This window comes from Bubalus kerabau, chromosome 17 (genome assembly GCF_029407905.1).
Source record: "Bubalus kerabau isolate K-KA32 ecotype Philippines breed swamp buffalo chromosome 17, PCC_UOA_SB_1v2, whole genome shotgun sequence".
Lineage (NCBI taxonomy): Eukaryota > Metazoa > Chordata > Mammalia > Artiodactyla > Bovidae > Bubalus > Bubalus kerabau.
The window spans coordinates 49,045,707-49,068,111 of NC_073640.1; the positions used below are offsets into that span (position 1 = coordinate 49,045,707).

Here is a 22,405-nt window from a genome sequence, read left to right on the forward strand (position 1 = left end):
GGCGCCCCCACCCTTGGGGAAGGGGCGGGGACGTCGGCAGTGGGCGGGGGCGGGGGTGGGGGTGGCCGGGACGGGGGCGGGCTCTCCGGGTCCCCATTGGCTACGGCCCCCCGAACACCAGGGCTCCCCCCCATCTACCCCTGACAACAGTCGGTCCGGCTTCCAGCTGCTGCAGCCAGCGCTCCTTCACCGCCTCTACATCCAGCCGCCCCTTGCTCCAGTCCGGCATGGCGACCCAGGTCCCCACAAAGGGTGAGCGTCGCCTGGGGAGAGGGCGCAGCGGGGCTCCGGGATCTTAGAGCTTGACAGAGGGTCTGGGGGACAGCCCAGTACTGAAAGGGGAGGGGAATGGGGAAGGGGATGTCCCCTCCTCACATGGGCGGAGGCCCCTGCATTGCACCCCTCGGTACTCCATTGGGCACCCTCTCCCGGTGGTCTCGGTTCCTGTGCGGGACCTGTGGTTGGAGAGCGGCGGTCCCGGGAGAAAGGATGCTCGGACCGGTAGCTATAGCAACCATGCAGCTGGTCCAGCGCAGCGGTGGTAGTGGACTCGGAGAAATGGGCTTCGAGGGTGGGAGCCGCTGGGTTTGTAGCCACAGAGGTTCGCCCAGATTTCACGGTCCCTGCGGCACCATGGGGTAAGGGGACGGGGTCCATGTCCCTCTTTTTTTTTTTCCCCTCCCTCTCTCTCTCTAGTGCTGGCACCTGTGGTGGGTGTTTCCTGAAATCTCTGACAGGCAGGTTCAGAGGGAAGCGAGGAGAAAGAGGGAAAGACTGGAGCTGTAGGAAATGAGAGATGGAGAGAGCAAGTGAGAGGGAGACAGTAAGGAATATAGAAAGAGACTGACTGAGACAGCCTGGAAGAGATAAGGACCGAGAGACCGAAGGAGGCGTAAAGACACAGAGGGGGAGAGAGAGAGAAGAACCGACAGCGTGAGACGGAAATGGGAAAGAGAAGGAGGGGTGGCACAGGGTGGGGCCTGCACCACTGCAGTGAACCCCCATTTGCGGGGATGGGTGGCAGGACCCTCCTTCCCAGCCCTCATTCAAGGGTGTTGTCCAAAAGGTGCATTTGGGTGTGCAAACAGATGCCTTCCCACCTCCCTCCAGTCACACAGAGATGGACATTTCACACCATTAGCCCGACTAGGCACCCCTGAAATACTCGCTCCCCACAACAGTCCCCCTTTCTTGAGCTTACTTCTGCAGAGGAACAAGGGGGAAGAATGCTTTCATGGTGGAGGAGAGGAGGGCAGGGAGGGAGTTTCCAGCCCTGAGAGCAGGGTCAGGCAAGAGGCCATCATTGCTGAGGAGCCTCTGGCACTGAAGGGAACCCCAATTCCACTCTGATCTCTCCTTCCCTGCCCCCTTTCCCGGCAGGCGGGGGCTGCTGCACTGAACCATATCTGCAGAATTTGAAGCAGGGCGGGGAGGGGGGGCAGTGGGGGGGCGGCTGCAGAGGCTGGAAGCCACCCTAGGGAGAGGGGGCAGGGTTGAGCCAGCAGCCCTGGCGGGAGCCCAGCACTTCTTTTCGCAGAGATGGTGGTTAGCAGGATCGATGACAGCAGACGGGCAGAAGTGGGAGGAAGATGCCCTGCCTCCCTTCCCCCCCATACACCCTTTCCCCAGTCACAGCAGGAGAGGGGACCGCAGGTCTTGGGAAACCCAGGGGCAGGAAACGCATGCTGCCTGTCATAAACCGCTTAATGAAATTAATTAACAGATCATTAGGGAGGGGGATGGCTTCTTTGCACCCCTAGCCTCCACCCCCACCCTGTCAGAGAGCAGGAGGGTGTGTTGGGGGCAAATAGAAAGGAGATGGAAAGGCACAACTGGGCCTTGGTCCCTATCCTTAAAAAGGACCCTCGGCTTGGCCACAAGCCAGTTGTTCAGGGGCAACAATAGGAGGTACAAAGGGAGCAGAGGGAATTAGGGTTGGCCCCAGAGTTAGAAACTCGACCCTCAAGTCCCACACAGGATCCCATTCAGCCTGGGGTACCCAGATCCATCACCTCTCCTCACCTCTCAAGATGCTCCAGTTGCCATAGTAACCACCTCCTTCCTGATTCTCCTTGGCAACTGGCCAGGAGTGGTTCACATTCCTTCTCCTGCCTCCTGGCTCCACCCTTAGCTCAGCCTCGCCTTGAGGACCCAGATTGCTGGGACAGCAGGAACTAGAGAGGAACTTCTGCATGGAGCAAGGAGCACCCCGGGAGGGTGGAACCAGAGAGGAACCAGAGAGGATTCTGGGGCAGGCGCTCACCTTCTGGGGCAGGGCTTCTCAGATGGTTTGGGGAGGCAGGATGTGTGGAAATGCAGGATAATGCAACCGTTCCATCTCTGATGCTGCCTAGCAGGGGTTCATTCATTCATTCATCCATTCATTCTAGAAAAGTTTTTTGAACAACTTTACAAATGCCAGGATTAACGCAGAGATGAGTCAAATAAATTTACTCTGCATCTGGTAGGGGAGCTAAGACAGAGCAGAGATGACTCTAAAATAATATTTTCCCATCTTGATGCTTATGAGTACCACCTTCATGATTTTTGCCCTGTCCAAATGTTCCCCACACTGATATTTAACATTTTTTCCTTCAAAGGATTAACTTTTAAAAAACTTTGTTAGCTTTATTTTATATCAGCTCCACAAATGGAAAATCAGGAATTTTTTTTTTTTGTCTTACATTGAAAGCAAGTATTAAAATTATCTTAAACAACCAATTTCACTTTTCTGGGCCTCAGTGTTCCTCTTTAGTGGAAAGAGAATGAAGATAATGCCTATATCACAGAACGGCTGTGAAAATTAAATGTGGTAATATCTGTAAAGTGCTCAGAAGAGAGCCTGGCATGGAATCAGTGCTATCAAATGCTGCTTAGATACATAAATAAAGGAGAAAATCAAATAATGTCATAATAGTCTACTTAGATATTATTACCTGCTGAAGACACTGAGCCCAAGGCCTGTTTTCTCTTGAGAGATTAACAAGGGTTGGAAGGTGTAGAGATATATCAGCTCCTTTTTAAGAATGTCTCTTTGAAGACTGGACAGGGAACTGAAGAGGGTGAACTTACAGTGAATCAGTGCTATTCAGGGTCTTGCATCAGTCAGTTTAAGCTACAGTATGCAGTACCAAGGGCTTCCCTGCTGGTTTAGCAGTAAAGAATCTGCCTGCAGATGCAGGAGACACAGGTTTGATCCCTGGGTCAGGAAAATCCTCTGGAGAAGGAAATGGCAACCCACTCTAGTATTCTTGCCTGAAGAAATCCCATGGACAGAGGAGCCTGGCGGGGACGGAGTCACAATAGTGTCAGACCCTACTGAGCTACTAAACAACAACAAATGAAGTACCAAAAATCTCAGTGATTTCTGACAACCAAAGTAGATCTCTTACTTAGATTATGTGCCCACAATGGGTTGACTAGGGTCTCTACTTCCCAAAGAAAACTGGAGCAGCCACAATCTTGAACATTCATGTCACCAAGCCAAAGGCAAAAGAGAGCTCTTGCATGGGCAGTTAATGCTGCAGACCACACTCATGGTTCATTGGCCAGAATTAGTCACATGTTCTCCTTCCCAATCTCAAGGTAGCCATCCTTGCTGAGCCTGGATGGGGGAAGGACACTAATGACAACATCTGGCATCACCCTGGCACTCCCAGTACACCCTCCTCCCCTAGTGGGGCATGTTTTGCAGAATTCCACTCTAAACAAGACAGGGTGTACTAAAAGCTGTCAGTGTATTGGGGAAGCATCAGGATGGGTTTTGTGAATGGGAAGGATGTTCTGAGTTTTCCTGGAGGAGACTACCATTTGAGACAGGGAGGTGGGAGATAGGGAAAAGTAAACACACATACACACACACACACACACACACACATACACACATTGGTGAAAGTGTGAGTTGCTCAGTCTTGTCCAACTCTTTGCGACCCCATGGACTGCAGCCTGCCAGGCTCTTCTGTCCATGGAATTCTCCAGACAAGAATACTGGAGTGGGATGCCATTCCCTTCTCCAGGGGATCTTCCTGACCCAGGGATTGAACCCAGGTCTCCTGCATTGAAGGTGGACTCCTTACTACCTGAGCCACCAAGGAAGCATTATCCACATGTTAGCATTCAGAAATCAGGGTGAGTCTTCTAGCAGATGAGTATGTTTTTATGTGGTACAGTTACATACATATACACGCATACATGTACACACTGGGAAAGTTACTACAAAATCAATTTTGAATCTTTAATTTGATGGTGTCTGAGAAATAAGTAATATAGGAATAATATAAGTTTTTGGACAGTTCCTCTCTGCTGGATTTGGTGGCAGGAACAAGTGGATGAGAGCTCTCAGAAGACTGAGAAGTTGTAGGGAGTATTCAGGGGAAGCTGATACATTGAGCAGTTAGTTCTCCAGTGGGATTCATACTCCCAGCATCATATGCAAAAGAGAGTGTATATGTGTTTCTCAAGAAATGAGTCCATGCTTGCATTAGATTTCCTAGGTCTAGGATCAGGACTGCCATGTACAATTAGGTATGTTGGGCATTATATAAGGGCAGGTACCGACCAATGGAGTGAGTTGGGGCTGGAATCCAGCTTATGCTCCAGTCTTTAAGTTTTGTGTCCTGCCGTGAGGCTACATTGTCCAGAGCAAGGGGTCTCAATGATCTGATTTCTACACAGAAACCACTAGGCCAGTGGCCCCATTAGGATCCTCAAATAATTAAGAAGCCAAGTGTTGAAATGTTTTTCCCTCTCTCTCTGCCTTCTTCCCACAGTTCCTCAGGATCCTGACCCATTTTACTATGGTGAGTGGCAGATTCTGCGAGGAAGGTACCCAGGGGCTGGATGGAGGGGTGACTGTAGATCCCCACAGGCCACTGCTGAAGTGGCTTCAGCTATGGCTTACATGTTATGTGCTGGGTCACTGGCCACATGACCATGTGGATATAACTGACATCAGCGTGGCCTATGGAGGGTTGAATCAGACTTGGGGAGGGGGTACCCTCTATGGACCCTCCTCAGGCTTCACCAGCACTCTGGGCTAGTTTGCTGGGGTCATCAGAGAAGCCAACCACTCTGACACCAGGCTGGCTGAATTAGAATCCTGGCTGATCCACTCACTAGCTGTGTGGCCTTGAGCAAGCAACTCTGTCTCTCTGGGCCCTTCTGCAAATAAGAACACTAAGTTTTCACCCATAAGGACTGTGGGAAAGATTTACTCAGATATCATTAAATCTGTCCATAGCACTGAAGCTCAAAAAGTGACTCCAGGTCTAGCAGACCTGACCCCAATTCCCTCTCTATATACCCTCCTTCTCTCTCCCTTTGTTCACTCATACTCTTCTCCATGTTCTAAGTTGTCTCCTGCCTCAGGACCTTTGCACTTACTGTTCCCTCTGCTGGAATATGCTTCCTCTAGCCCTCCACACAGCTAGCTAAGGCTCCCTTTTCTTCTTCAGGCCTCAGATCAAATAATGACTGTCAGGAGAGGCCTTCTTGAGTCCCCAACAAGAGAAGCCACACATAGATCTAGGCATGGTCCCATGACTGAGTTTTGTGGTTTTATTTTGTTTATCACAAATGAAAGACAACTCCCTGAGGGCAGAGGCCTGGACCACTGCTGGTCCAGAGTGAATATTTCTATAGATATGTACTGTGGCATATTAGATAAGAATAATTCTTATGAAGGAAAATAAAAGAAAGACTGAGGTTAAGAAATGTTGAGGAGAGGATGGGAAATTCTAAATAGGACAGCCAGAGAAGGGGTCACTAACATTTGAATAAAGTCCAGGAGTTGGTAAGGGAGGGATATTTGAGAGAGGAGCTTTCAGGAAGAGGGCCCAGCAAGTGCAAAGACCCTGAGGTAGGACCATGCCTGATAGCCTCCAGGAACTGCAGGGAGACCCGTGTGCTTGGACAAGGGAATTGAGGAGGAGAGTGAAGTGGAATGAGGTCTGAGAAGGGATCAGGACAAGATGGTACAGGGCCTCATGGGGTGTGGGAAGGACTTTGGCTTTTCTTTGCTATGAGGTGGAGGTTAGAGGGAGTGGAGTGGTGTGCTCTGAGCTCAGGAGGACTCTGATTGGACTCAAGTGTTAACAGGATCTCTGGCTGAGGTGCTGAGTGGGGGGATGGATGACGGAGAGACCACAGAGAAGGCTGTTTGCTGAAAAAAGTAAATATATGCAGTAGAACAAGGGTCCCCAGTGGTTGGGCCAAGGACTGGTACCAGTCAGTGACCTGTTAGGAACTGGGTCGCACAGCAGGAGGTGAGTGGCCAGTGAGCAAGCGAGTGAAGCTTCATTTCTATTTACAGCTGCTCCCCATCACTGGCATTACTGCCTGAGTTCCGCCTCCTTAGATTCTAATAGATTCAGGAACCCTATTGTGAACTGTGCACACGGGGGATCTAAGTTGCCCTCCCCTTATGAGAATAATCCTGAAACCATCCCTTAACCCCTGTCTGTGGGTCTTCCACAAAATCAATCCCTGGTGCCCAAAATGCTGGGGACCATTGCAATAGAAGAAGGTCTTATCTATATCTATGGCCAAAGAATCCAGAGAAGGGTAGTGGGGAGAGGTCTAAGGGGAGCACTTGGTGTCCAAGGGCCATGTCTTTGATCCTCATATGAACCCATGGGAGGAGCCTGCAGCCTTGAACTGAGGCTAAGGCTCCAGGGTGGGGGGGGAGTGGCTGAAAAGCCACCCCACTTTGATGACCTCCAATGTCTTCCCCAGACTATGACACTGTGCAGACGGTGGGCATGACTCTGGCTACCATATTGTTCCTGCTGGGCATCCTTATTATCCTCAGTAAGTGTGACCCTTTCCTGAGCTCCAAAGCCCCTCCAAGAGGGTCCCTGGGGGTCCCCAGGCACCTACAATTCCCCTACTGGCTTTTGTCCAGACCCTTATGTCCTGTCTCCTTGTTCTATTCTCTGTCTCTCCTAACAGGCAAGAAGGTGAAGTGCAGAAAGGCGGACTCCAGGTCTGAGAGGTCTGGCAGCAGAGGGGAGAGAAGGGGAGGGGTGGGAACAGCCTGGGAGCCCCCAGGGGTGCTGCCATAACCAAAGGGATCCCAGAGCCAGCCAGGTGTTTCCCAGAAAGCCTGCTCAGTTGAGTCTCTTGATGCCTTTCTCTCTCATCTTTGCTTCCACAGCCCAACATGCAAATCCTGTAAGTCGGAGCTTCCCTCCTCAGGTGAGGGTGTGAGAGAGTGTGGTTCTGCGAGGGTGAGTGGGAGTGGGGAGGGGAGTCCAAGGGGACGTTGTGCTGGAGCTCCCTAAGAATGGGGCCGCCAACAGTGCGGCCGAGATTCCACACATCAAACCTGTTAAAGCATAAAGTTAGTGGGATGTGACATGGACTCCTAAAGAGTCCTTGAAGCTGCCCAGAAACAAGTACCTAATCTTATAAAAGCAAGGATGAACTCATTCTCCAGAGGAGAGAGCCACAGCCTGTGAAGAGAGGGGTCCCACGTGGGAAAAGAACGTTGGCAATCAGAATGAAGGCAGAGTTGAGCACTAGAGAAGGTAGGAAGATAGAATGATTTCTTGACTTTCCTGTTCAGTTAGGACAATCAGGGATGAAATGACTGAGAAAAAGGAAGGGAAGAGGAAGGAAGCAAGGGGAAAAAGGGATGGAGGGAGGGAAGAAGGCAGGCAGGCAGGCAGGCAGGCAGAAAGGAAGGAAGGAAGGGCTTAAGAATAATTGTATCAAAAAAACAGAAGGAGAGACATATAGAATGCAGATTTTAAAAATTGATATTGGGGAAGAAAAGAGAGAATATAGGAGGGAGTGGGGTGGAGGGTGGTGGAGGATGGGGGTGGGGGTGGAGGGTGGAAGAGGGATGGAGGATGGGGAGTAGAGAGTGGAGGGGGTGGTGGGTGGAGGAGGGGGAAAGTCAGGGCAGGTGCATAGAGGCTATATTGGAAGGTGGAGAGAGATGTAGGATGTAGGAGCAGGGATAAGCATGTAGATGAAAGATTGTGACTCCTTGGGGGTGTTCATTTTAATTATGTAAAAATATCTCGACCTGTTTTTGGTGGAACTGTGTCCTTTCCAGGGACTTTTAAAAAACCAGAGATGGGAATCTCTTTGGCTCTTTTGTTTTTAGAACTAAAAAAAAAAAAAAAAATGGGCCTTGGGGTAATCAACATTTGGAGGATTTGATGTTGAATTTCATGTGTTTTGTTTCATGTTTATTTTGTGAGATTTAAGAACATTAAGGGGTCACTTTGTGAATGATGAAGGGGTTGGCCCAGACACCTGACCACAGTCTAAGAGTATATATGAGATTTTGACCCATGACAGTTGAATGATGGTCCCAAGTGGGTGGGAGACAGGAGAATTCCTGTTGTATACACAAGTTCCAGAGATGGGGTGTTGGAGTGTAGGAAGAGGTTGGGGGCTTGGCAGAGGGATGGAGACTCTTCTTCTGGCAGGGGGACACCCCAGAAGAGTCCAGGGTGGGCCAGGGGTCCCCAGCTTCATCACAGGTGTCCTGTGGGATAGGACAAAAGCTACCAAGGTGTCTCTATATGGACCAGACATTGGGGTGCAGGGAGGCAAGACAACATCCCAGGGCTAGCTCAGGGGTGACAATCTGCAGGCCTGACCTCAATGCTCGGGATGAAGAGCCCACTGCCACCCTTTTTGTCACCGACTGAAGCTCCCCGGCTCTGTCTCTCTCTCTCTTTCTGTCTCTCCCCAGCACCCGGAGGTGGCGGCGTGTAGAACCAGTCGTGGTCACCTCCACTGCAGTCCCTGCCTGAGAGCAGGAGCCTGAGGATCGGGTGGAGGCGGTGGGGACCCCAGCCTGGCCCCCCTGGCAGCGCTCCCCTGAATGAGCCGCCCCACCCACTCCAAGGCTGGAGCCGCTGCACCTCCCTAGGCCTTGGCAATGACGACCCCCTGCATCCCAGATCCGGAGACTCAGGCCTCCATCTCCTGGGGTCCTCGAGTCCACGCTCAGCCCCCCACCGTCCCGGGGTGCTGCTCCCCGTGACTACCCTGTCTCCTCTTAGAAGATCCGGTCCCCTGCACCCTCGGTGTCTATGTCTTGAGCTTAATAAATCTGCGTTTGGTTTTTCCCCCTCTTCTGTCTGTGTGTTCTCGTCTGTGGGGAGGAAACGGGGGAGGGGGCAAAATCGAACCTGGAGAGCTATTCCCCCATGCCCAGACTTATCCCCTTCCTCTCCTTTCCCTCCGCCAGCTCCCTAGTGGCCTCCTCCTCTCTCGGAACCCCTCAAACTTCCCCTCCCTTCCCTCCATGCCACCACCCCCCCAACCCAGCTGCCCATCCCCGAGACCCCAGAGTAGACCCCTTCCCCTGCTCCCCTTGCCTCCCCAAACCCCACCCCGCCTAGACCTGCCCGCCCCGCGGTTCCCACCCCCAGCCTCCCCTAGGCGGGGTGGGTGGAGGCCTCCGCCCTACTCTCACCCCAGGCCCCCGCATCGCCCTCAACGTCTCCCCCTCCTGCTCCCACCCCGGGCTCTGAAGCCAGGAAACCCGGGAGGAAATGACTGAGCCCGTCTCGGTCCCCGCCCGCCAGCGCGCTCCCCTGGCCACACCCTCCGCCTGGACGCAGCCGCCGCCGCTGCCCTCTCCCTACGAGGCTGCCGGCTCGGGACCCCCCGGCGCTGACGTGAGTGTCTCCTCCGACTCTCCTCCATCCGCTCCCCTCTGCCCAGGCGCCGGGCTCAGGTGGGTAGAGACCATCCTCTCGGCGCCTCTCCGCCCCCCATTCATGCTCACTCTCGGTCCCGCTGCCTTCGGCACCGCCATGTGGGCACCGCTCGGCTCCTCCTGCCTCAGTCTCCCCAGTTCGCCTACCTCCCTCTCACTCGCCCAGATCTGCCCAGCATCCTGCTCTATTGTCCCTGCTGGGAGGCCCTCACACCAACTCACTTTTTCCTCTGAGATCAGAAGCACATTACTCACTCTTCCTCTTTCCCCCTCCTTGCTGGCTCCTCGCTCTGAGGACAGCCCCAGAGGGAGGGCCGAGGCCCTCCTATCTCCTCTTCTGTGCCCCAGAGCCTTCCCCTTGCCCAGCAGGGTCAGTCCCAGCCGGCCCATGAGTGCTTCTCCACTTCGTGGGGCAGGGGGACTGCCCTGGGCAGTGGCGGCCTCTTGGAGCCTGGTATAGACTGATGCTTTTTGTTATCTTTGGGGACCTGCAGAGGGAATGAGGGATTGACTGCTGGAAACCTCCACTTCTGAGACCCTCCCCTTGGCCCCCTTCCCCACAGCCAACCATCAGCCCTAGCAGGGGTCTCTGAAGCCGGAGGGGCCTGCTCAGGGTAAGGAAGGGAGCTGCAGGATCCCGGGGGTTGCCCTGTCCCTGCCTCACTGACATCTTGGCTGACCCCAGCTCTGACTTGCTCTATAGATGTCGCCCTCTGGTCGCCTGTGTCTCTTCATCACCGTTGGCCTGATTCTCCCCACCAGAGGTAAGGCCCAGCCCTTTCTTTCCACCCTGCTGCAGAGCCCCCAGCCCCACTTCAAGTGCCTGTGTTGCTGGGTGGCTGCCTGGTGAATCTGGGTTCTCTCTCCTGTGTCCTCAGTCTTCTACTGAGCTGGCACCAGGAAGCGGGCGCCCCAGTAAGGGGGCCAAGGTTACACCCTGTTAGATACCTCAGACCTGGGTGGCTGCTTCCAGTGAGTCTGGCCAGGGCCTGTCCTGCTGAGCATCCTCCATTTGACTTCCAAGAAGAACTCACAGAGTTTGATTTGGCGGGGAGATGGGTGTAGGTTTTCTACTTGGCAGCCAGGAACCCTCGACTCACAGCACAGGAGCTTCCTGGTTCCTCTGGTGATATATGATTAGGGAAAGGGGGTGAGCTGAGGCCAGTCCAGGAAATGGCAACCCACTCCAGTGTTCTTGCCTGGAGAATCCCAGGGAAGGGGGCGCCTGGTGGGCTGCCGTCTCTGGGGTCGCACAGAGTCGGACACGACTGAAGCGACTTAGCAGCAGCAGCAGCAGCACCCTTGCCTGTGAAGTGTCTTCTGAAAACAGTATCTACGGGGGATCCTTGCAGGTGCTTTCTGCATTGCAGGTGCTTGTTTCAGCTTCTGCTCTAATCTATGATGCTATTATGCCCATTTTACAGATAAGGAAACTGAGGCTCAGTGAAGGAAAGTGCCCTGGGCCAGAGGCTAGTGTGTGGAGGGGCTGGGCTCTAACCCCGCAACCCAGAGCAAACTCTGCACTGAAGTTGCCCCATTTCTCTGGGATAAAATGGTTTTCATGTGTTCATTCAGTCGTTCAACAAGCGTTCACTGAGCAGATCTTATTCTAGGCACTGGGGAAACAGCAAGGCATAAAACAGGAGCTTACATTATAATTGGAAAGGCAGACACCAAATGCATTCAGTAACTTATATTGGGTTGGCCCATAACATCTTATGGAAAAAACCAAACGAACTTTTGGGCCAACCCAATATTATATGCTAGAAGGTGAAAAATGCTATGGAAAGAAAATAGAGGAGACAAATGAGGCTTGCTTAAATAGAGTGATCAGGGAAGACCTCACCAGAAAGTGACATTCACCAGAAAGTGACATTTGGGCAGATACAAGGAGAGGAGGGGATGAGCCAAGCAGGTATGTGAGGAATATGAGTTCTATCTGGACAGTGTGAGTGACAGCAGACAGGCCGGGCCTGGGTTGGGATGAACAAAGGGTGGGGTGGAAAGAGGAGAGGTCAGAGAGGTGACAGGAGATTGGGTTGGTAGGGGGGGGACACTTATGGGCCACGTGAGGGCTTTGGCTCTTACTCAGAGCAAGGTGGAGCCGAGGAGGCACTCAGCCAGCAGCCTGATCTGAATCAGGTTCACAGGCTCCCTCTGGCTGTGTGTGGGGAGCAGGGAGACCAGGGAGGAGGCTGTGCGATGGTCCCTGAGGGAGAGGATGGAGGCGGGGCCAGGCTGGGGGCAGTGGAGATTGATAGATACGATATCCGATATCTGATATCCAGCACAGACTGCATGTTAAGCAGTAGGCGAGATTCTTCCCACCTCCATCTCATTTCACCCTCTCTACAGTCTTGAGAAGTAGATTCAAGAATTATCTCCACTTTGCAGAGGAGGCAATCAGGGCTCAGAGGGAGGGGTTTCACTTGCTCCAGGTCACACAGCAAGGAAGTTATTGGGAACAGAATTTGAGATCAGGCCCCTGGCTGACTCTAGCACCTGGGCATACTTGCCTTAACTGCCTCTCTCATCCCACAAGGATGGACAGGAGAGGCGGCTGGAGGTAGGGTGCTGCGGTGTTAGCATTTCTTAAAACATTTCCACCAAAGCTGATCGATCAACTGCTGCTCAACCAGCAGACCACCAAGTTTTCAGAAGGGAGGGGAGGGTAGGAGTGTTGGTGAGAGAAGGGGGACCAAAGGCTCCCCCCTGACTTCTCATCCTTGATTTTCCAGGACAGATAATAAAGGAGGTCATAACTCCAACAGATCCAGCGACTGAAATCATTCATGTCCCTACTTCAGCCCCAGATGACGAACAAGGAATGGGTCTGTCAACATCCTGTCACAGCAACAAAAATCTCAAGCTTGAACCAAATGAGAGTTTTTGGGTTTGTGTAACTGAAAAGTCCAGGGATAAACCTTCAGGCATGGCTCCATCTAGGCTCAGTTCATCCTGCTGCTCACAGCGCCACAATGAGAAACCTTGTCCCTTCCTCCTCAAGCACTTAGAGCACAAATGAAGGGACAGTCATGGCTCTAAATACTTACCCTGCATTCACTCACTCAGTCCTCACGCAGGCCCTCTGAGAAAGAAATGAGCACTACCCTCATTTTACAGGAGGCTCAGAGTCACTCGCCCAAGGAGTCACCAAAAGTCAGTGACACGCCAGGGATGAGGGTCCAGGAACCTGGCTCTGAAGTTTACTCATGACCCTGTGGGGCCCAGGAACACCGACTTGCCCTGCCACCAGCGGCACGTGAGAGGGTCCCCCTTTCTCACCCCCACAGCGACATTTATCCGTGGACATCTTTGATTTTAGCCAGCCTGGTTCAGGGAGAAGGACCCTGGCTGTTTTCTGCAGGTCCATGATTCACTCCTTTCTCACCCTCCCTCCCTTTCTCTTCTGCCCTGAGTAGAAGCAACACCAAACCAGATGACGATGGAAGCGGAGGTGCTGCTAACAACAGGTCAGGGGACGGACAAGAGCACGACGCAAGGTAGACCTGGGACTAAAACAGCAACTACTTGAGTTGTGTTTAATTCTCCATCTAGGGCAGCATTTCCCTGAGTACGTTTCTCAGAGCATCCGTTTGGGGAATTAATACATTTTTTCCATTTTTTTTTTTTTTTTTTTTTTGGTTTGTGGTTAAAGATATTTGGGAAACTCTTGAGTTAAACACGCTTCTATCTGCTGGGACTTCTCAGAGTCATAATAAAGCTTATTTGCAGCAGGCATCCCAAGAGGGACCATCTATCTGGTTTGCAGCATTTCCAAATTTGATAGACTCAGAGACCCTCTTTTTTTTTTTAATGTAACTTGATTTAATTAATTAATTAATTTTTATTTTGGTTGCACTGGGTCTTGGTTGCACTGAGTCTTCGTTGCAGTACTCGGGCTTCTCTTTTTATTATGGAACATGGGCTCTAGAGTGCTTGGGCCCCATAATCGTGGCCCTTGGGCTTAGTTGCTCTGAGGCATGTGGGATCTTCCTGGACCAGGGGTCAAACCTGTGTCCCCTACATTAGAAGGCGAATTCTTAACCACTGAACAACCAGGGAAGTCCCTCCAAGACCCTGAATAAAGATTCAGGTCCCTTCATAGGGCTGGTGCGGGAAATGTGCCTGTGGGTTTATCCTTGGTGTGCTAAGTCACTTCAGTCGTGTCCGACTCTGTGCGACCCCATAGACGGCAGCCCACCAGGCTCCCCCGTCCCTGGGATTTTCCAGGCAAGAACACTGGAGTGGGCTGCCATTTCCCTCTCCAATGCATGAAAGGGAAAAGTGAAAGTGAAGTCGCTCAGTCGTGTCCGACTCTTTGCGACCCCATGGACTGCAGTGCACCAGGCTCCTCCGTCCATGGGATTTTCCAGGCAAGAGTACTGGAGTGGGGTGCCATTGCCTTCTCCTATCCTTGGTGTAGATCTTCTTAATGTTAGAGCAGGAGCTTTTCAGTTACAAAATTCAGAAAACCCAACTGCAAAAAAAAATTATTAGCAATATATGCTTTGTTAAGTACAGAGGCACTAAAGTCAGGCACAGCTGGGTCAAAGAGCTCAAGCACTGTCATCACGACTTTCTTCCTCTCTCAGCTCTGCTATCTTCATTCTGAAGAGGGCTTTCCCTTCTTTAGTGGCAAAAGTGGTCTACTAGTTCTAAGTTGCAATTACAAACTCAGCAACTAGAATGCCTCTCTAGCTACAAGGCGTAGAGCTGGCTCTCATTGGCCCAGATGGGGTCACGTGCCCATGACTGACCAATGGGAGCCTGGGAAATGAACAGCTCCTATTGGTCAGGGCTGAGTCTTGTGCCCCATCATGGGGCTGGAAAACCCAGTCAACTCTGTGTGAACCAATTAGACCAAGAGTAAGGGAAGAGGTGACCGACCACAGGACAAGTGAGTCAATGTTACCAGAGGTAACATTTGGGAAAGGGAGATGAGCAGAAATAAAGGTAATAGGTGGTTTCTAATGCCTGTGTGATGGCCCATATTTGAGAAGCAGCCCCTACTGGAAGTCCTATAGCTTAGGCCACTCACAAGCTGGAATGCATGCATGGTTGCTCAGGTTGGGCACTGCACAAGGGCACTGTGGGGAAAGTCCTCCCCCTGTAGATTTTTTTTTATTGTTATCATTGTTATAACTTCCCAGTGATGACAGTAAAGCATCTCTTGCTGACAGAGCCTGTCTATTAAAACAATTTTACAACAGATGGAAATACGGTGTCTTGGGGGAAGGGAGTTTTTTTTTAAATTTTGTACAACCATGGGGGTGGGGGTATAGCAGCTGTTTCCACATTTTCCAGTTGAGAAAACATCTTCATATTTCTGGATTCTCTTACTCTGAGTCCTTGCTGACCTGGGTTACTCTATGTGTTCTTCTATATCTCTGGTTATACATGATGAAAATTCAGCTGGGCCGAGGGGGTCAAGGAGCCAAGAGGAAAAAGCACTGCTGAATCTCAAGCTTGCCCAGCCCCCACAGAGCTTCTCTCTCTCCTGCGTCTTTGTTCTCTCATGCTGGAGCTTGTCTTTCACCTGGCAAGGAAGTGGCTCCATCACCTGCAGGCTCAGAACTTCTGAGTTTCACCCAGCATCTGCTGAAAATTTTAACTTGGAATTTGAAAGGTCCCAGCGAAGGATGGGGCTTCCCAGGTGGCTCAGTGGTAAAGAACCCGCCTGCCAATGCAGGAGATATAAGAGATGCGAGTTTGATCCCTGGGTCGGAAGATTCCCTGGAGAAGGGCACGGCAACCCACTCCAGTATTCTTGCCTGGAGAATCCCCCGGACAGGGGAGCCTGGCAAGTTACAGTCCATAGGGTAGCACAGAGTTGGACACAACTGAAGCCACTGAGCGCTCCAGGAACGGATGAGACTGGGTCGCATGCTCCCCCTTGTGGCTGGGTTACCATAGGAGACCGAGATGGTCTGGGGAAGCAGCATTTCCCCTGAGAGCAAGGTGGACGGACTGATCACAGAAGAGGGGAGTCAGAGCCAAGTAGACGATACAACAATGTGCTGCATGCACTGTGCTAAGCTTTTACGTGATCAGTCATTTAGTACCGATCACTATCCTACATGGTAGGAGCTGTTGGTACCCGATTTTACAGGGAAGAAAACTGAAGCCCAGAGAGGTTACTCGGCAGGCCTTAGGCCACACAGTGCAAAATGGCAGAACCAAAATTTGAGCCCAGGCTTCCTCACACTGGGGGAGGGGGCAATAAGCCCTACATACCGCTGAGGCTGTCCTTTTACATTTCCTGTGATCCTTCCATCTTTGCCCATGACTTTGCTGCTCCCTTTTCTTGGAAAAAGCTTTCCTGAACATCTTGTGACCTTTGGCTGTCGGTTCATGTTTAGGAAGCGAGGCACTGAGGCTGGCCTGGGGAGCCAGTCACGAGGCAGTTTCTGTGCTTGCTGACTTCACATCTGGGCATCCGTCAGGGGTGACCACCTTACTGGGGATGCTTCTCAGTGCCAGAGGGGCAGGACTTTCCTTGGGGATAGTCATGTTTTTACAAAGAGTCTGGGAGCAGAGGTGATATTCAACATGTTTTCGAACCAGTATCTTCAAGTTCTGGGATTGGGTCAAGATCCTGGAGGCCCTTGTCTGGGTCTGACAGATGTTACCGTTTATTCCTGATCATGGGGCCATCCAGAAGGTCAGAGAGGGGCCAGGGGCTCCTCGGGGGTTAGCAAGCTAGCCTGGGCTGGTGGTCTTAGTCAGGGTGAGCACCTGCCACTCCTGGCTGCCTCCGTGGGTTGGCGGGGGGACCTGTGCCACCTCACTGAATGTAGGTGTGGGAGAGGGGCTACTCCCAAAGAGCAGTGGTGTCTCTCGTTCCTCCCCCGGGTCACTCCTGCCCTCCACCATCCTCTGGCTGCTCTCTCTGCCGATCCCACTCAAGGCTCCACGCCCTCCAAGACGAAATCCCCTGCCGATTCCACTCAAGGCTCCACGCCCTCCAAGACACGATCCCCCAGCAGGCACGAGAGGAAGAACTCCATCCTCAGACAGCCTGGTCAGTAACTCCCTTCTCAGACTGGACACAGGCTATTTCTTGTTCACTGTGTGTTCTTAGTACCTCAATACTGCGCAGCACAGAAGAATGCTCAGTAACCAGGTGTCGGGTGAACACCTGACTTCAGGGCTGGTATTCTTGTGAGTGAGTAAAGGGTGGGCACACAGTAAATGTCTGAATAGATGAATGAATGTGTGAGTGTTGCATAGAGATGACTCCAAAACCCAGTGGCTTAAAATGACAATCATTTATTTAGCACTCAGGTCTGCAATTTGGAAGTCTAGTCTGAGCTTGGCTGGGTGCTTCTCTGGTCTCAGATGGATTTACCTGTGCATTGGAGATCAGTTTGGAGTCAGCAGAGAGCTCTGTGTATAGGGGCACCTTGATTCTTCCCCTCCTGGCCTTATCTTCCACTTCCTGTGCAGCCAGCCTCAGTGAACAGATGGAAATGAAACAGCCATGGATCACATAGAGAGTTCATTCACTCATTCATTCAAACAATATTCACTGAGCACTTATTGTGGGCCAGGCTCTCCTCTAGGTGCCAGGAGTACAGAAGTGAATGAGACAGATGAAAATTTCTCCCTTGGAGCAGATGTTCTCGTGAGAGAGAGACAGTAAATAAGGATCATAATAACTGTATATAACAAGTTAATAATAGCCATATATTAAGTTGCTCTCAAGAAAAATGAAGGGGAAAAAAAAACGATGCAACAGAGTTAGGGTGAGAGAGTGGTCAGAGAGCATTTTCTGTAAAAGGCCAGGGAGACCTCACTGAGAAGAAGCTAAGGGGAACCATGTGGATGCCCGAGGAAGGGAGCCTCTGGCAGTAGAAGCAGCCAGTGCAAAGGCCCTGGGGTGAGTAGGGTTTCGCACAGTTCACCCATGGGGAATGGGGGTGGGAGTAAAGCACAGTGAGTAAGGGGATAAGCGAGGAGAAGAGTTTAGAGGTGATGGGAACCCGATTGGGTCCTTGTGAGGACTTCAGGTTTTGCCCTAAGTGCACCAAGGCTGAGATCCAGGTGTCTCCTCTCTGACTCTCTCACTCTCCAATTCGGTCCATAAACCTTTGCTCCCTTCTTTCCCTCCAGGTTCAAAGGAGGATGACCCCTTCTTCTATGGTAAGTTACTCTTGGGAGGCTGTGGGGGAAGGAGGCTGAAGGCCCCTCTCATCACACTCCTCCATTTCTCTCTCTGCAGACGAGGACACTCTCCGGAAACGGGGGCTGATGGTAGCAGCAGTGCTGTTCATCACAGGCATCGTCATCCTCACCAGTGAGAATGGGGGCTGGGTGGGAGAGGCATCAGGACTGGGAGGGAGGAGACCTTGGCTTACAGTCTGACCAGATGGGATTTGAAGGCCCCTAACAAGGTCATTTTAAAGGAGACATATCCATATAAACCTGGCTTCACAGGTGGTTCAGTGGCAAAGAATCCACCTACCAATGCAGGAGCCGCAGGTTCAATCCCTGGATTGGAAAGAGCCCCTGGAGAAGGAAATGGCAACCCACTCCAGTATTCTTGCCTGGGAAATCCAATCCAGACAGAAGAGCCTGGTGGGCTACAGTCTGTGGGGTTGCAAAGAGTCAGACATGACTGAGTGACTGAGCACATCCATGTAAACCACCCCAGAATTCAGTGGTTTAAGATGATAACCATTTACTGAGCTCTCATTTTTGCACTTTGGAAACATAGTCTGGGCTCAGCTGGGTGTTTCTTCTGGTTGCCGCTGGATTTATTCATGCCTCTGAGGGCATTTGCGGGTCAGCAGGGATCTGTTTGAATGGGAACCTCATGTCTTCGCCTGGTGGTCTTCTCTAGCAGACCAGCCTGGGCTTGTTCACATGGCAGGGGAATGCAATGGTGCAACTCTCCAGGAGTAACAACACCTGGGAGCTGTGATGCACAGCCTGAGGCAGTGAGGGGAAGGAGCAGCTGCACCAGGGCCTGGTGAGAGATGGAGCTGGAGGAGGGGGCCCCAAACAGGAGCTGTGGCTCCAGAGAGAGGTTTCCAGCCACTGCTTCCTGGCTCCCCAGGAAGGAGCAGGGCAGGGGTCAAGAGGATCAGACACCTCAGCCTTGTTCTCTTTTGTGCCCTCGTCTGTCCCACCAGGCTGTGCTCAGCCTCCCAGGGCCCAGTGTCAGGCAGGAAAGGGGGACAAAGGGAGGATTTCAAGCAGAGAAACTAATTTTTTAAATAATGCTACAGATTAAATAAAATACAAGGGCCACCAGTTAGCAAGCTCTCAGATAAACTGTATAACCTACGCCAAGTTTTATGACCTTTCTTGTCCAGCTTCCTCATCAGGAAAGGGGGCACAGCCATATCTTTTTGCCTTAAGGTGGGAGGCAGAACATGGATAGAATTAAAAAGAGATCACTGACACGTGCCTGATTGGTGTTGAATAAGGGAGTCAAGCACTGTTGCCTCAGTTTTTCAACTTGTGTTTATAGATCCTGACTTTGTGCCAGGCACTGTGCTCTCCCCTGTGGGAAAAGTGAGGCTCAGAGAGTTGCAAAGTTTGCTCAAGGTCACAGAGCACATAAAAATCAGGGAAGGGCTGGACCTATGTCTGTGTGAGGGCAGAGCCTGAATGTTACCTCTAGGACTCTAAATTGTTCAGTGACATTTGTGAGCACCTACTCTGTGCCCGGGCTTCCCAGGTGGCACTAGTTGTAAAGAATTCACCTGCCAATGCAGGAGACACAAGAGATGCAGGTTCAATCCCTGGGTCTGGAAGATCCCCCTGAGTAGGAAATGGCAACCCACTCCAGTATTTTTGCCTGGAAAAATCCCATGGACAGAGGAGCTTGGCAGGTTACAGCTCATGGGGTGGCAAAGAGTCAGACATGACTGAGCACACACACACACACTCCCTGTGCCCTCCTGTGCTGTGATGCTGGGGACCTTGATCCCCACCATTAGGGAACTCACAGCTGGTAGGAGATCACAATAAATAGGTCAATGCTTTCATGAGCAGTGTGAATACAGAAAAAGAGACTTGCCAAGAGGAAAATAAAGATGAGATTGAGAAGGATGAGAAGAGGCACTTCCTCTTAAGAGGTCAAAGCAGAATGGATTCTGATGATGAGAAAGATGATTTTAAAAACCAGGCAGAGGGAGCAGCAAGTGGAAAGCCCTGGAGGCAGGAATGAGCTGAGCTTGTTAAAATAACCAAGGGAAGAGGCGGAGTGGCTGGGAAGGTGTGAGAGAAGAGGAGTAGGAGATGAGTCCAGAGGGAGGGAGGGGTAGGTAAGGGTGGCAGCTGGGAGATAGAAAAGGGCTGTTTTCTGAAGTTCCCTTTGTTTTCTTTCTTTAAAAAAAAATTATTTAGTTGGCTGCTTTGGTGGCTCAGATGGTAAAGAATCTGTCTGCAATGCAGATCCCTGGGTCAGGAAGATTCCCTGGAGAAGGGAATGGCAACCCACTCCAGTATTCTTGCCTGGAGAATCCCATGAACAGAGGAGCCTGGTGGGCTACAGTCCATGGGGTCATAAAGAGTCAGACACGGCTGAGCGACTAACACACACTTTCACACATTTTGTGTCTTAGTTGGCTACAACATGCAGGTTCTTAGTTGAGGCACGTAGGATCTAGTTCCCTGACCGGGGATTGAACCTGGGCCCCCTGCTCTGGGAGCAGAGTCTTAACTGCTGCACCTCCATGGAAGTCCCCCTCCTTTGTTTTCTAAGATCCCCCTCATTTGCTTTGGCCCAACCCCCTGGCCTTCCGGCTCTCCTTTAATCCCTCCTGTCTACTCCTCCCTCACTCAGGACCTTAGAACTGACTGTTCCCTATGTCTGGAACACCCTTCCTCCAGATGTCCACGTGGCTTCCCTCTCATCCCTTTCAGGTCTCTGCTCAAATATCACCTTCCCAGTGAGGCACGTCTAGTCATCACCATGAGGATTCCCCCAACTCCTGGGCCTTCCTGCCTCCTTCCTTGTTTTATTTTTCCTCATAGCACTCATCACTGACTCATCACCGTCCGTACACTTGACTTAGGTCTTTTCTCATTGTCCATCTCCCCCACTGGTAAGTCAGTGCTCCCAGAGCAGGGATTTCCTCCATTCGTGCTCCTGGCCGTGTCGCCGTGTCCCCAGTGCCTAGGTCACTGCCTGGCCCAGAGTAGGTGCACAGTAAATATTTGCTGAACACGAGAATGACCCCTGGGGACCCTTGAGCCAGCTCTTCCCCATCAGCTTCTTGTCACTTGCTCAGAGTTGCCTTGGAGCCTTCTGAGGGACAGGGCGGATGGGCCTCATCCTCCAGCATCCAGATCACACGTAATAATCAGTATTGTTCTGACTCATGACTGAACTGTTTCTTTCACCCCAGGTGGCAAGTGCAGACAGTTGCCCCGATTGTGCTGGAATCGTGACAGATGAGTCCGTAGGAAGCAGGGGCTGACGATCTAATGGGCACCCCGAGACTGAGCCCCCACTGGCTCGCTGTGACCTTGCAGGACCTACAACAGAGCCCAGCCTGAGAGAGAAGAGGTGGATGGAGCCAGATCCAGGACTGATGGCCTGAGCCCCCTGCTCTCCCAGCCCTGCCTGCCTGAGGACTGCCTGCCCCTGTTTATCCATTGTGTTCAGACAGGAAGTAAAGCCCTGTGTTCTCTGTCCCTTGGTCTCTGATCATTCTTGACCAGGGAGTGGAACAAAGTGGCGGGGGCTGGGGCAGGGCCCCCAGGAGAAAGATGGGAGGGTCACAGACTCCAGAGCCTAGGTGAGGGATACGGTAAACCAAGCCAGCAGGGGTGAGGTGGGAGGGATGAGGGGTGGGCCTCTGGAAGATTTGACCAATAGAGAGTCAGCGCTGGATTCTGACCATGGCAGATGGAGACCCTCTGCAGGTGTGTGTGCAGAGCCAAAGCCAGCTTGGCCCCTGATGTTGGGAGGTGGTGCTGGTAACTGGGCAATTACAAATGGAGGCACCAGGCCCACGGCAACTGGCTTTTTCCCCACTCTGGGTACCTCCAGCACGTGAGTGTGGATACCCCACCCTGCACATCCAAGCTCCAGCCATACTCCTGGTTCCCTCTTGGTTTAGGGTGTGTCCACAAGAAGGCCACTAGAGTGGGCTCAGAGTAGTTTGGGTGGGGAATTCCAGGGTCCTGGGGTCCCATAGCATGGTCGAGAAGGGGTATAGGCCCCAGTGGGCACTTCCTGAAGACCCTTGGGTTCTGTTGCCTGTGGGGAGGAACTCAACCAGGTTAGTCAAAAATAGACCCTTGGAATCACAGGGCTGGGGGTGGAGACCTCTGCCCAGGGTCAAGGGTCATTGTGCCAAAGCAAATAGACAGGGTCCAGTTCAAAGTGGTTGCATAACAATGTTTCACAAACTTCTAGTCACAGCCTGTTCACAGGTTACAAAATCAGTTTAGTGGGCTGTGAATAGCATTTAAAAAAAAAAAAAAAGAAGGAAAATGAGTAATAAAATAGAAACAAAAGTATCAGAAAAGAAAAGAATATGATTTGGGGCTTCCCTGGTGGTTCAGTGGTAAAGAATCTGCCTACCAATGTAGGAGACAAGAGTTTGATCCCTGATCCAGGAAGATCCCACATGCTGTGGAGCGACTAAGTGCCACAACTATTGAGCCCCACTGGGCAGCTACTGAAGCCTGTGTACCCTAGAGCCTGTGCTTTGCAACAAGAGAAGCCACTGCCATGAGGAGCCTTTGTACTGCAACAAA

The 22,405-nt window shown here is 51.7% G+C and overlaps 2 protein-coding genes across 10 annotated transcripts; both read left to right on the top strand.

Annotated features, from left to right (window-relative positions):
* The first annotated feature begins 91 nt into the window (after positions 1-91).
* Positions 92-9,084, top strand: FXYD7 (FXYD domain containing ion transport regulator 7). Of its 4 annotated transcripts, none has more exons than XM_055552047.1 (7): positions 92-252; positions 4,770-4,799; positions 6,733-6,807; positions 6,949-6,991; positions 7,154-7,194; positions 7,436-7,526; positions 8,708-9,084. In XM_055552047.1, the coding sequence occupies exons 1-6, from the start codon at positions 228-230 to the stop codon at positions 7,519-7,521; spliced, it is 300 nt and encodes a 99-aa protein (XP_055408022.1). In that variant the 5' UTR covers positions 92-227; the 3' UTR covers positions 7,522-7,526; positions 8,708-9,084. The 4 variants fall into 4 exon arrangements, with proteins under 4 accessions (XP_055408022.1, XP_055408023.1, XP_055408024.1 ...); XM_055552048.1 differs by having other exon boundaries at positions 6,949-6,982; XM_055552049.1 differs by lacking the exon at positions 7,436-7,526.
* Positions 9,085-9,562: 478 nt separating this feature from the next.
* FXYD5 (FXYD domain containing ion transport regulator 5) lies at positions 9,563-21,334 on the top strand. Of its 6 annotated transcripts, XM_055552848.1 has the most exons (9): positions 9,614-9,700; positions 10,246-10,296; positions 10,386-10,446; positions 12,421-12,513; positions 13,105-13,185; positions 16,593-16,706; positions 17,798-17,827; positions 17,907-17,981; positions 21,046-21,334. In XM_055552848.1, exons 3-9 carry the CDS (start codon positions 10,386-10,388, stop codon positions 21,093-21,095), a joined length of 504 nt encoding a protein of 167 aa, XP_055408823.1. In that variant the 5' UTR covers positions 9,614-9,700; positions 10,246-10,296; the 3' UTR covers positions 21,096-21,334. The 6 variants fall into 6 exon arrangements, with proteins under 6 accessions (XP_055408822.1, XP_055408827.1, XP_055408824.1 ...); XM_055552847.1 differs by lacking the exon at positions 10,246-10,296 and having other exon boundaries at positions 9,563-9,700; XM_055552849.1 differs by lacking the exon at positions 10,246-10,296 and having other exon boundaries at positions 9,573-9,641.
* Positions 21,335-22,405: the final 1,071 nt, after the last annotated feature.

Bases quoted from the DNA above. Each gene is read 5' to 3' on its own strand.
- FXYD7 (XM_055552047.1), top strand. From the start codon at position 228: ATGGCGACCCAGGTCCCCACAAAGG. The intron at 253-4,769 runs GTGAGCGTCGCC...TTCTTCCCACAG, and splicing joins GACCCAGGTCCCCACAAAGG to TTCCTCAGGATCCTGACCCA. The intron at 4,800-6,732 runs GTGAGTGGCAGA...TGTCTTCCCCAG, and splicing joins TCCTGACCCATTTTACTATG to ACTATGACACTGTGCAGACG.
- FXYD5 (XM_055552847.1), top strand. From the start codon at position 10,386: ATGTCGCCCTCTGGTCGCCTGTGTCTCTTCATCACCGTTGGCCTGATT. The intron at 17,828-17,906 runs GTAAGTTACTCT...CTCTCTCTGCAG, and splicing joins GGATGACCCCTTCTTCTATG to ACGAGGACACTCTCCGGAAA. The intron at 17,982-21,045 runs GTGAGAATGGGG...CTTTCACCCCAG, and splicing joins AGGCATCGTCATCCTCACCA to GTGGCAAGTGCAGACAGTTG.